At 42.6% G+C, this 13872-nt stretch overlaps 1 protein-coding gene across 1 annotated transcript in view; it reads left to right on the top strand.

Moving 5' to 3' along the window:
* TOMM70 (translocase of outer mitochondrial membrane 70) overlaps positions 1 to 13872 on the top strand; it is a 124736-nt gene that overhangs the window by 72495 nt on the left and 38369 nt on the right. Inside the window, exon 8 of the mRNA XM_030204072.1 lies at positions 10506 to 10613. Coding sequence (XP_030059932.1) covers positions 10506 to 10613 — 108 coding nt within the window. The remainder of the gene's footprint in view (positions 1 to 10505; positions 10614 to 13872) is intronic.

Below are 13872 nucleotides of genomic sequence, written 5' to 3'. Positions count from 1 at the left end.
CTCCTGCCTCGGAAAAACCAATACGGGTGATAGTGCATAATGCCATGGTGGTTTACATAAACACCAGGGCTGGTACTGGGAGCCAGGCAGTAGCCCTGGAAGCAGAAGCCATTTGATGGGTGTAGTCCAGCCTCTTGGCACTCTTGGCTGTCCACATAGCTGGGAAGCACAGTGACCAGATGAACACTTTCAGCCACCCACTGCTGGATCCAGGGGAGTGGGTGTTGGGTCATGCAACCTTCCAACTCCTCCTAGACCGATGAGGGCAGCTTGCATTTGACCTCATGGCCTCAAGGGGATGGGGGGGGGGGGGGGGGTTATAGCTACAAGAAGAAACCAGGACAATGTAGAAAAAAATTTAAAACAAATTAATTTTTTCAAAATAAAATATAAGTGTGATGTGCTCAGAATATAATACACGACATATCAGTATGATAAAACACATCTCCAGCCACTGTCATCTATCATCGCATATCAGGCCACCCCTTTCTATGTTGATATATCCCTGCAATGTTAAAATGATTGCAATCGGAGGAAGTGACGTCACGCAGCCGAATGGACGCTTGATCCTCTAGCTCCGCGATCCCTCGCCGTTTACACAGCAACAACTGCACTAAACCTCGACAAATCGGGCGAAAAAAACGCCATCGGTGTGCCGGTGGATACTCCACCATAACTATGAGTAAAAAAATCGCTGCCCTCCCGCGAGACAATGAGCGCCTTTCGACGAGGCAGGTGGCGCGGGGCCTAACGCAGCCAGCCTCTCCTAAACCACGAGGCTCACAGATGGCTGACTCTGAAGCTGCCGGTTCCCGCGCCGGCGCCGGTGAATCTGCCCTGATACCGGCTCTCCCGGCTGACCTGACAAAATCCTGGAGGTAATTCGCGCCGAAATACGCACATCTAAGGAAGAAATCCTGGAGCATGTAGATGCGCTGAACGCGGACTTGAAGTAGCTGGGGAGCAGGGTGGAGCTGCTGGAGGAGAAAGCAGATGAACAGGAGGGGAAAAACGTAGAGGTGGACAGGAGACTAAAGATGTTGGATGAGAGGGCGGAGGAGCTACAATACCAGATGGACGACCTTGAGAATCGAGGGCGCAGGCAGAATTTACGATTCAGGGGAGTCCCGGAAAGTGAGGACATGGAAGATGTCCAGAAGGTGGTGAGAACCATATGTGAGCAGCTGATGGGAGAGAGCTTCGACGCTGCAGCCATGGGCATTGACAGAGCCCATAGAGCGCTGGGTAAAAGCAGAGACAACAGGCCACGAGACATAGTGGTCCGATTCACTTCATTTGTCAGCAAAGACCAAATATGGCAGAGGGCGCGCCAAAACCCTTCCCTGGAATTTAATGGAGCACGAGTGGCGATCTACCAGGATTTATCTATATTTACCCTCACCCAGAGGAGAGCCATGAAACCGGTTATAGAGATCCTGGTGAAGGAAAAAATAGTCTACAGATGGGGTTTCCCATTCGCTCTTTGCTTTGCGTTAAAAGGAGAAAATGTCCGCTGCAGAAAGGTTGATGCATGGAAGGCCCTGCGCGAAGCGGGACTGACCCCGACAGATACAGTGCCTTTGGGTATGGCGTCATCTACCAAGAATCGGATGCAGAAGTGGAAACGCGTGGAGAAAACAAGCAAAAGGACTGTGGACAAGACATGAGAGACTGGACTGTGGTCTGGGTGAATTATCTAATTTAATACTTACCGGGAAGTATGGGGGAGGCATTTTGAAGTTGGAGGGATGATAATAAGGGTTGCATAAAAGTATGGGGAGAGGCTTGCAGTTGGATTAAGAAAAGGATTTATGAAGGGGGGTTGGGGGACGGGGGATTGAGTGTCATACTCTGGGGGTTCATAGGAACCATCTTATTTTCAATTCGGCTGGGGGGGGTTTCTTTCTCCTGGTTCCCAAGTAGTGCTCTTAAGCGCTAGTTAGTGGGAAATGATAGAGGGGGGGGATTAGGGATGGGGGAGGGGTAGAGAGAGGGTGGGATAAGGTTAAGGGGATAGATTGGGAAGGGAATAGGAGGGAGGGAGAGGATCATAAGACCGTGGAATATGAAGTTCACTTAAATTCTTCATCAAAAAAAAAAAGGCAATGTAATAGCAGAGGTCCATGGCTAATTTTAAATTACTAACTTATAATGTAAAAGGCTTGAACTCTCCATATAAGCGACATGCCTTGGGGAGGGAGTTGCGGGTGATGCATCCACATGTGGTGTTCCTACAAGAAACCCATTTCTTAAAAACACACGAGAGGTGTTTGGCCTTTAAGCAATACCCGACAGTGTACTTTGCCTCTGATGCTAAGGGAGCCAAAAAGAGAGGGGTGGCTATTATGTTCCATAGGGATGTACAAGTTCAGATACTACATGTGAGAAGGGAAATGGAGGGACGATATCTCTTCCTACACGTCCTTTTAGAGCAGGAGGAGTACACTCTAGTTAATGTGTATGCTCCGAATGAGAGACAGGAGCGCTTTTTTGGGCAACTCCGTAGAGACCTGCAGAATTTTACCAGAGGGAAGTTGCTGGTGGCTGGAGATTTTAATGCCACCATGCAACCTGGACTAGACAGGTCAAAGTCTCCAGCTCTAACCGATTGGAAGATATCTCGAGCCCTGAAGATCTTTGTGGAGGAGATGGGTTTATATGATGTATGGAGAGTGGGACACCCTAGAGGGAGGGATTACACATATTATTCCCAGGTACACCAGTCTTATTCTAGATTGGATTATATATTTGTTGATAAGACTCTCTCGGAGGGGGGAGGGGATTCTCACATAGGTCATATTACTATTTCAGACCACGCGCCGATGTGGGTTGGCCTCCCCTCTTTGAGAGAAGAGACGAGGGACAAGCGATGGACTCTTAATAACTCTCTTTTGCAGGACCCAGCAGTGGTGGCTAAATGTATAGCGGTTTTGCAAGAGTACTTTCTGCATAATATGGACTCAGGGCCAGCCTTGGACATAGTGTGGGACGCCTTTAAGGCGGTGGCCAGGGGATTTTTTGTTAAGTGTGCTAGCCAGAAGAATAGAATACGTAAAGAATGGCTGGCCCAGTGCATGGAGAGATTGGGGGCCTTGGAGGCCAGATACAGGGCCTCTGGCTCGGTGTCTGATTACCGAGGGCTCCAAGCACTGAGAATGGAGATAGCAGATATCCATGAGGAAAGCTTGAAATTTGTACATGCACGGTTGAAACAGGTGTACTATGAGTCCACAAACAAACCTGGGAGGTTATTGGCTAATAAATTAAGAAAGCTGAGAGCAGATAGACACATCTTGAGAGTGAAGGACGATAAGGGAACTATGCTACATACCTCAACACAGATTAGGGAAAGATTTGCACAATATTATGAATCTCTGTACTCGGAGGATGCCGCTGTACAGACAGATGAAATTGAGGACTACCTGAAGGAGAGGGGACTAGGGAGACTGACAGAACAACAAAAGAGTGATTTAGATGCTCCGGTGCAGGTGGTTGAAGTCCTTCAGGTTATCAAAGATCTGCCAACCGGGAAGGTACCTGGTCTTGACGGATTCACCAATGAGTTTTTTAAAACATTTGGGGGAACGGTGGCCCCATACCTTGCATTGGTCATTAACTCGGTGAGAGAGGGCTTTCCCCTCCCTAAGACCATGATGGAGGCATGGATGGCAGTCATTCCGAAGCCAGGCAAAGATAAAACTGACTGTGCAGCGTATAGACCAATTTCAATACTTAACGCAGATGTCAAAATATTAGCAAAGGTACTAGCGAATCGACTGGGAAGGGTGTTACCATGCTTGATCCACCCGGACCAAGTTGGCTTTGTAGCTAAAAGACAGGCAGGAGACAATATCCATAGAACGCTGGACCTGGTGTTTCAAGCACAAAAGAAAGCTAGCCCGATGGTGCTGTTAGGATTAGACGCCGAAAAGGCATTCGATAGGGTCCACTGGGGCTATCTGGACAGGGTTCTGCAGAGAGTAGGGATTGGACAGTTTTACAGAACTTGGATTCGGGCGTTTTATACCTCCCCTGGGGCGTGTGTACGAATCAACTGGGGGAACTCAGGGGCTTTCAAGCTTGGAACGTGGTACACGGCAGGGATGTCCTTTGTCCCCTCTCCTATTTGCACTGGCGATGGAGCCTCTGGCGGAGGCCATAAGGGAGAATGTAGATATAGCGGGGGTTAGCGTGGGAGGACGGGAATACAAACTTGCATTATTCGCAGACGACGTACTATTGTCACTAACCAAACCCCTGATATCCCTTCCCAACGTTATGCGAGAGATAGATATACTCGAGTGTCAGACTATAAACTTAATGCGAGTAAGTCGATTGGGCTAGCTGTGGGAGTGCCAGAGGCCATGCTAACATCACTGAAAACATCTTTTACTTTTAAATGGGAGGAGCGGGAACTAAGATACCTGGGGGTGCAGATTCCGCATAACTTGTCGTCGTTGTTCAACGCCAATTATCCGGGCCTTCAGAAAGAAATACAGCGGGATTTGGAGAGATGGACGCCAATGAGCTTATCTTGGATGGGGAGAATAGCGGCCCTTAAAATGAATATTTTACCTCGGCTGTTGTACTTGTTCCAGGTGATACCACTTAGACTCCCAAGAACCTTTCTCTCAAGGTTACAGGATAGTCTGGTCAGATTTATCTGGAACAACAAAAGACCACGTTTGCCATGAGCTTCTTATACAAAAATAAAAGGGATGGAGGCCTGGGGGTGCCCAACTTATATGGGTACTACTGTGCTGCACAGTCGAGAGCAGCGGTGGAGTGGTTCCGAAAGGAAGATCACAAAATATGGGTGAAAATTGAACAAGCATTGGTTGGGACGCGAACATTGGGACATTTAATGTGGCTCCCGAGTAAACACAGAGGACAGGTTGACAAGTTCCCACCGACAGTTCAAGCCACATTCCACTATTGGGATCGTATGTTTGAGGGCCGCCAGCCCGTGGTGTCTGTGTTGGCACCCACAGTAGATAACCCAAGCTTTAGCCCGGGAGTGGGTAACACTACGTTTTGCAGGTGGGCAGAATTGGGATTAGATATGTGTGAGCAGTTACTTGTGGGTGCAGATATGATACCATTTGACAGACTAGTAGAAGACTACGGACTCAGGACTGAGGACAGATATGCATACATACAAATACAGCATTTTTTGCAGGGACCAAGCTATTTAGAATGCATGAAAAGAGAGGTACATCCACTGGAGGAGGTGTGTGTAAATCCAGGGCCCATGAGGGGTATGATTACTCACCTGTATGAATTAGTGGGCACACAGATTAAGCCATATACATTACATAGGCGGAGATGGGAACAGGAATTAAATTTCACATTACCAGACGTGGACTGGCTTAGGCTCGAGAGGACGATTTTGCGCTCCTCCCGGGCCGTAGCAGTAAAGGAGAATGCCATTAAAATATTTTATAGATGGTATCTTACCCCGCTAAGGCTGCACCGTATGTATAACCATGTTTCAAAGGACTGTTGGAGACAGTGTGGAGGAGTAGGAACTATGGGCCACATCTGGTGGACATGCCCTAAAGCGCAGGCATATTGGAAAAGTGTGTGGGCGCGCATTCAGGTCTGGACGGGAAGGGCTGTGCAGTGGCATCCTTTGACTTTCGTCTTGGGCCGGAGGCCAGCAGGGCTTACAGCTGATCAGTGGGTTCTGGTGAGAGGGTCTTTGCACGCTGCCCGCTTGAATTTGGCTCAGCAGTGGAAAGTGGTGCGGGTCCCCTCATTGGTGTCCTGGATTACGAAAGTGAAATATATTTGTGAAATGGAGAGATTGACAGCGATTAAACATAAAATCTTGCCAAAGTGGGGAAAAGCCTGGAAACCTTTTGTGAATGCAAATGTTTGATAAAGGTAACAAGGCTCGGGAGGGGGTAGGTCAAGGGGGGGGGGGGGGATAAGGTTAATAATAAAATCAAAAATGTTTTGAAGTGTAATTTGACCTAAATTTAAGTGGACACAGAATTTCACTATCTATTTCAGATTGTCATTGATGAAACACTTATTGTAGATTGTATTGATATGAGCTGAGTTGAATTGAAGTGTTGTTTCTTTTTGTTCTGTATTCTATACTTCAATAAAGACTTCTAAAAATTTAAAAAAAAAAAATGATTGCAATCAATAAACACAAAAATTTTTTAAAATAGTTCTAATATTGCAGCATACTGAAAAATACCTTACATACTTTCGATACTTCACACTGACATGCTTCTGATCGCAGTCTCCATTAACTTATGTTCGGGGGGGCCTTTTTCTGATAGATGCAGAGCTTCAGACTTTCTTAATCCCAATTGAACACATTCCTTTTAAACCAGTCCCAATTCGGATCCAAGTTTCACCACCCAAAATAGCTTCTTCAGGGGATAACTAACAGAAACAAAAAAAGACAAAATTCTTTTCAAATTAGCATATATCCTTCAAAACTGAAAAAAACACACAAACTGACTTACAGAAGGATGTGTGCTCCTCTGCTCCAAGATGGCACCCAGGGAATTCAGAGATATTGAGCCTCCTTTTGAATCCAAGGCCAGGCTACCCCGCACATGCTCAGTATTTATCTATAATGAAAACTACTCTATATTTTTATTCAGCCCCTTCAGGGAAACCATGTTCCATTCAAATATTTGTTGTTGCTCCCTACATAATAATGCTTGTGCCACATTTCCTCCCCTAGGAAGATGTAAAGACAAATTATTACAAATCTTAAGTCCTTCAATCAGTGATTCATTGTCTGCCAATGTTCCACCAGTGGCGTTTCCATTCTCGAATGTTTGATGTTGCTAAAATGTTCTGCAATACAAACTTAATCTTATGGGTGGTGTATCCAATACAATATTTCCCACAAGGACACTAATATAGTATACTATTTAAAGTATTGCAATCCAACCTCTGTTTCAAATGAAAAATCCTTTGTTGTCCAGGGATAGGAACCTCTGCCGTAATCCATGCCAGGTCAGAATAACTACATTGACCACAACTAAAATGGCCAATGGACAGACTCACAGTCACCGAGACAGTGGACAACACCATGGAACTCATCAGCTGATCTCCCAAATTCATATTTCTTCTATATACAAACCTTGGAATACAGTTCAATTGAGAATAATATTGTAATACTGGCCAATAGTTTTGCACAATTCTCAAAACTTTTAGCAGAATATAGTAGAAAACAAGTCAATTCTTGAGTTGCATTTTCAGGTTTAGAGGATAACAACCATCTGCATTTAGCATATAATGCCCTCTTAATAAGCATTCTTAATTACACCCTTGGGATAACCTCTGTTAATAAATTGCTGAAACATGTCCACCGCCTTGGTTTTAAATTCAGATACTGATATACACAATCTTCGCAGTCTAAGAAATTGACCTGTGAAATATGTAACAAAGAATTACAATTGGTCTTCTTTCGATGTATATTAGTATCAAACTGACCATGTTGATAAATAAATCTAGTCCAAAAAAGAAATGGATTGAGAATCAATTTCAGCAGTAAATTTGATGTCCGGATCACAAATATTAATCCACTGTATAAAATTAATCAGCAAGTCTGTCACCAGTCCAGACAAAAAAATGTCATCAATAAATCGCTTCCAGGGGGGTGACCTGATGTGCGATGATAGTTGACAACAGCTGGAGATGTTTTATCACATTGATACACGTCACATATTATATGCTGAGCACATCACATTTATTAAAACCATTTTTTTTTTATTGTATATTGCTCTGGTTTTTTTTTTTTTTCTTTTTGTAGCTATACTTCTTGTACCAGGCAAGGTACTAATGAGCAATTGTTTTTGATTGTATTTTGAACTCCCACATTTTTTGATACTCAAGGGGGTATGCCAAAGCGGAGCACTTCTTTAGCTGCAGGATGGAGGCAGGGTCAATGAGGATAGATGCTTTGGTGCAACGGTGGTTCAGAGAACAGCCCTGTCTTTTTCTTAATGGCCCCTGATTGGCAGGGTCCTTTGGAAGCTAGCACGCCATCTTTTTGACTCTTCTGATGGCTCTGGATAGGTCCTGAAGACCAAGGTATGTAAATCTCATTTGGTTTCTGGTGGAGCCTCTGCTTCCTCTTCCCAGGGATCACGGACTGCTCAGATAGGGACCAGTGGAAATTGAGGATCCAGATCTATTGTCTTACAGTTTGGCCCTTGAAAGGAGATGCCTTGTGAGATGAGGGAGTTTCACCTGCAGCAGTAGCCACCATACTCAAGGTCCACAAGTCCTCTGCAGCATTAGCTTACATGCAGGGCTGGAAGATTTTGAGTTGCTGCCAGCTGAGCTTCCTCTCCCTGTTGAAAGCCTAGATCCTGGGAGATGCTCGACTTTCTGCAGCAGGGTTTTGACCAGGATTTAGGGTTGAACTCGCTGAAAGTTAGCTGGCAAATTGACAGGTGTTCCTTGGCAGCTCATGCGTTCATAGCGTAGTTTCTGAAGGAGGTCGCCCATCTGCACCTGCCCACCCTATCTCTGTTTGACCATCCCTTCCCTCTTGAAACTTGAATTTATACTTTCAGGGGCCCCCTTTGAACCCCCTGAAAACTGCCTCCCTCAAGGATCTTATGTTGATGCTAGGTTCCAAATTAGGAATTGCCACCGAGGAAATGGATTTAGGGGTCGTCCTGAACAGTATGTTAAAATCTTCTGCATAGTGGCCAATAAATTAAACAGAATGTTAGACATTATTAAGAAAGGAATAGGGAATAAATCGAAGAATATCATAATACCCGTGCATCACTCCATGGTGAGATTGCATCTTGAGTATCTTAGGCAGTTCTGATTGTCACATCTCAAAATAGAATATAGTGAAACGGAAAAAGATATAGAGAAGGATGGCCAAAACAAGGGGATGGAAGGCCTCTCCATATATGAAAAGGTTAAAGAGGTTAGGGCTCTTCAGTTTGGAGAAGAGATGGCCAAGGTGGTGATATGATTGAAGTCTATAAAATCCAGGATGGAGTGGAATGGATAAAAGCAAATCAATTGTTTAATCTATCAAAAAGAACAAAGACTAGAAGACACTCCATAAAGTTACATAGGACCACATTTAAAACAAATAGAAGAAAATATTGTATTACTTTACTCAACTTATAGTTAAGCTCTGGAACTCTTTGCTGGAGAAAGTGATAAAAGCAGTTAATGTTTCTGGGTTTTAAAAAAGGTTTGAACAGATTCCTAGGGGAAAGTTCATAAGTTGTTAAGGTAGACCTGGGGATGCTACTGCTTATCCTTGGAATTAAGTACTATGGAATGAATGCTGTGTCTTGCCAAGTAGAGATCATACAGATACTGCCAAATGCTGGCATCAGCATTTAATACTTATATACATACAACACCACCGATTACTTCATTTGTTTATACGCCGTTTGTTCCTAAGTTTCTTGCAGAAAAAACATACATAAAATTCAACTTAAAACCAGCACATTAAAATCTAAGAAATATAATGAAACATTATTAAAAAATTGGGTTCTCAATGCCTTTTTGAATTGCTTTAGAGTGACACACAATCATAGGTGTCGTAGAGTTTATGCCATATGTGTAGTGTGGTCGGTGTTAGTGCCACTTTTACTGTCCATTTTAGTTTAGGCCTAACTGTTACCCAGATAGCAACTACACACTGCTGCTATCCAGATAATTTTGCAGCTCCTCCCTCCCTCCAACCCTTCACTATACAGATAGTATGAGGCTGGCTTAGAGGTGTTTTCATCCTGACATTCTCCATATGTCCTTTGCAGATATATGGATAAGAGACTTGCATGTTCACGAGGTCCCACTGGACGTATAAATCCATGAAAATTGACACCCCCCCCCCTCCTTTTTTTTTTTTTTTTTTTTGTACATTCCTTTTGAATTATCCCTTGAAAATAGCTTTTGGTCAAGTAGAATAAAGGTTGGAGTCAGTTGGTTTTCCTCCAGCCTGTCCAGTGTCAGAATTTGATTGGTCTAAGCCAGTGCAGACTTGTGTAGTTTGTCATGGCTTTTAGATTTATACACCTGGGTAGTGGCGACCAAGTTTGCAAAGTTTTGTTTTCTTCTTCCAGTCATGTTGCCCTCTAATTTTTTGAAATTGTGACACACACAATTAAACTTTCCCCAGTGCAAGAAGCAGGTAACATGCCAAGGGTCTTCTCGTAGAAGTTAGAGGAGAAATGCCATGTGAAATGCCATGTTAGGTTTTGTTTGGGCTCTTACCTGCCAACTGCAGACGATCTCTTGAGCATATCATCTCCAATTGTATGAACGTTTTAATCCTGATGGGGCTGTGGCATGTGTAGCCTGCTTCAGTAGTTTTAAAGCTCTTTTTTTTTAATTCTTCTTAAATCCAATTGATCAAATTTTAAAAATAGTGTATTTTTTTTCAACAAGGTTTATACATATTTTCTTTGAGGTTTGGCTATAGCTAATTACTCAGTCTGATGCAGACTGACCTCTGAATTAATTTTCTCCTTTTTCCTGTGTTTCCTCCTTAGCTGAAAATACTCTTGGACCAAGTGGAAGAAGCCGTGGCAGATTTTGATGAGTGTATCAGGTTGCGTCCTGACTCTGCTTTGGCCCAGGCTCAAAAATGCTTTGCATTAGTAAGTGTTGCTGCCTTCTGCTTCTCCGTATTTTATGTTTCTCCATGAGGAGAGCTTGCATGTTGGCTGGCTAGAGAAGCTGGTGCGTTAATTCTTAAATGATTTATGTCAAAAACTAATATCGTACAGGGATCCAGGACTTTGAAGATTTAAAAAATTAATTGAGCAAAATATTGAGTGTTGATGTGAACTGATAGAATATAAATGAGTGTACAAAAGAATAGAGGATCCTCTCTGCAGAGAAAAACAGCAATACAATAAAGTAATGGTTAATACAAAAATAAATAATGCGATTACCAGTCAAGTAAATATCACAACCATCCAAATTAGCCAGTTCATTTATGCCAAAACAATCTTAATTGAAAAGGGCCCCACTTTTCTCTCCTTCATATTGCTCTTTTTTTTTTTTTTAAGTGTGATATTATACAGATAGCTAAACCAGTCCAGTATTTGTAAAGGAGACTTAGAGAGGAATTCATCAAAGCTGTAGCTTTATACCTATGGGCTTCTTAAAGCTTTAATTTATGAATTCTTCCCCCCATCCTACCCCTTAGTTCCTAACAGTTTAATATAGATAAGTAAAGCCAGCAGGCTTGCTGCATGAAAATCCTTGAAACCAGAGCAGAGATTGTCTGAATTATTCATTGTTTAACAGCCACTGACAGGATGGGCTGCTAGATTAGTTGAATGACCTCCCTGGGAAATAAATAGAGATCATTGCTGCAGTTGATGAATGCCAAACCAGTGAAAAAAGTGAAGAATTTGCAGGGATGAAAAGGAAAAGGAGGGACTTGTGAGACCTTGCTTTGCCATGCTGGAGCCCAGATGGAGATTTTCTTCCTTGGGAGAGGACTGCAGAAGACCTCTCACAGGGCTAGGGGTTCTGGAATTGACAAGAAGGTCCAAGGTTATACCTGGCTGAGGTATGAGCGTAGCGATTGGTACAATACAAACAATGTAAACATGCACACATAGCAATGTGGGGCAAAACACCCAGTCAAAAAGCTAATTCCAGTATTCTCAAGGAACAGTTTTAGAGTGCAACAATTATTAAAAACTGTATTTAAAATAAAACTGTATTCATGTTTGGTTTTAAAAAAGCAAAAATCCTTTAGAATTTCATTTTTTTTTTTTAATATAGACTTTTAAGGAAGGAAGGAAGAAAATAGACCTCCGTTTCTTCCCACATTTTGAATTTAATTGTTGTGGCTAATTTGTTTCAGATTTATTAATAACTTGCTATCCCACCTATCGGGTATACCAACTAAGCAACTTACAGGCTAATCAAGAAAGAGAGGTGGAAACGAAAGAGCAACAGAAACATTACAGATAGAAGGGGAGAACTACAATATTCATGAAAGGAAAGAGGAGTAGGGGAGCACAATAGGAGGGGAAATGTTCTCGGAGCCAAGCGATGCCTACCCATGTATGAGGCAACAGTGGTCAGTGGAATGTCTCCGAGAAAAGATAGATCTTGAGTTTGGATTAAAACCGAGCAAAATGGTGTTCTATCTAAGATGTTCTGGGAGCTGGTTCCAGAGCTCAAGGCCTTGCACAGAAAAGACAGAATTTCTCATTTTGGAATGACCAATTTCTCGATAGGATGTTTGTGATCTTAACCCATTAGTGCACAGTGTTCCCATAATAAGCCAAATGGGAACATCGGGCACTAATGGGTTATAGTTCAACATTTTTATTGGTGACAAAACGTAAAACAACACATGTCCAACATTATACATTTACATATTCAGCTAAACATGTACATCTTTAAAACTGAATAATACAATCTGTCATCCATCTTTTCATATTTTCTCCCCGCCCCACCCCTCTATTCCATCTCTTCAATTATTTTATTGGGAATACTACATATCCAGATATCTACTGGTGTAAGGAACTCTGCTCCAATCTTAACATGCACTCCTTTGCAAACAAACGGCTGTCATCAAACTTTTACCTTACACCTCTTCCCCTCGGGCACTAATGGGTTAATTTGTCTAGGTGATGTGTACCGTTCTTTCCTTGTATTTATGATTGGTAGGGAAAGGGAAATGGGACTTGATATACCGCCTTTCTGTGGTATTTTGCAACTACATTCAAAGTGGTTTACATATATACAGGTACTTATTTTGTACCTGGAGCAATGGAGGATTAAATTACTTCCCACAGTCACAAGGAGCTGCAGTGGGAATTGAACCCAGTTCCCCAGGATCAAAGTCCACTGCACTAACCACTAATAGGAACCATTAAAAAACCCAGTATGTTTGTTTTGGTGATATGCCTTCATCAAGGGTAAAGATATTAGTATAATATAGTCAAACCAGGGTTTCTCAACCCAGTCCTCGGGATACACCCAGCCGGGATGCCCACAATGAATGTGCATGAGATAAATTTTGTATGAACTACTTCCATTCTATGCAAATCTATCTCAGGAATATATTCATTGTGGGCATCCTGAAAACCTGATTGGCTAGGTGTGCCCCAAGGAATGGGTTTAGAACTCCTGAAATAGACATTAAGGGGGAAAGTTATCAACCTGGGCTACCATTAAGAAGTGTAATTTTACTATAGTAACAAGGTGTCATTGCATAAAATTGAACCTGTGGTAAAATAGCACATCTTAACAGTAGACACACATTTGAACACTGGGACATGAGTAGCATGAAAGTATAAACATCGTTCAGCAAAGGATAACCCATGGATGTCAAGATGATACTAAAAAAAAAAAAGAAGAAGAAAAAAGAAGGGGGGGAATGAATAAACTATGGGCCAAAGGTATAAAACAACAAACTGTTTATCCAAACACAAAAGGGCTAAACCAGCTCTGTGTGGAAGAGCACAACACTTGTTAAAAATAGATCAAATTGACAACAAAGTGGAGGAGTGGCCTAGTGGTTAGAGCACCAGTCTTGCAATCCAGAGGTGGCCGGTTCAAATCCTGCTGCTGCTCTTTGTGATCTTGGGCAAGTCACTTAATCCTCCATTGCCTCAGGTACAAATTTAGATTGTGAGCCCTTCTGGGACAGAGAAATATCCAGTGTACATGAATGTAACTCACCTTGCGCTACTACTGAAAAAGGTGTGAGCAAAATCCAAATAAATAAAGGTATGTGGAAATGAATGAAAAACTACAAATAATTGTATAAGTATACATAATAAATTCAAACTGGTTTTAAGACCAAAACAATGGCTTATGCCTAAACAAAAATCTTCAGATTCTATACACACACACGTTCTCACTCATACTCTCACTGTAGGTCCA

The sequence above is a fragment of the Microcaecilia unicolor genome, chromosome 5 (genome assembly GCF_901765095.1).
Source record: "Microcaecilia unicolor chromosome 5, aMicUni1.1, whole genome shotgun sequence".
Lineage (NCBI taxonomy): Eukaryota > Metazoa > Chordata > Amphibia > Gymnophiona > Siphonopidae > Microcaecilia > Microcaecilia unicolor.
Note: the sequence above shows the minus strand (reverse complement) of the source record. Positions and strands in the feature narration are given on the sequence as shown.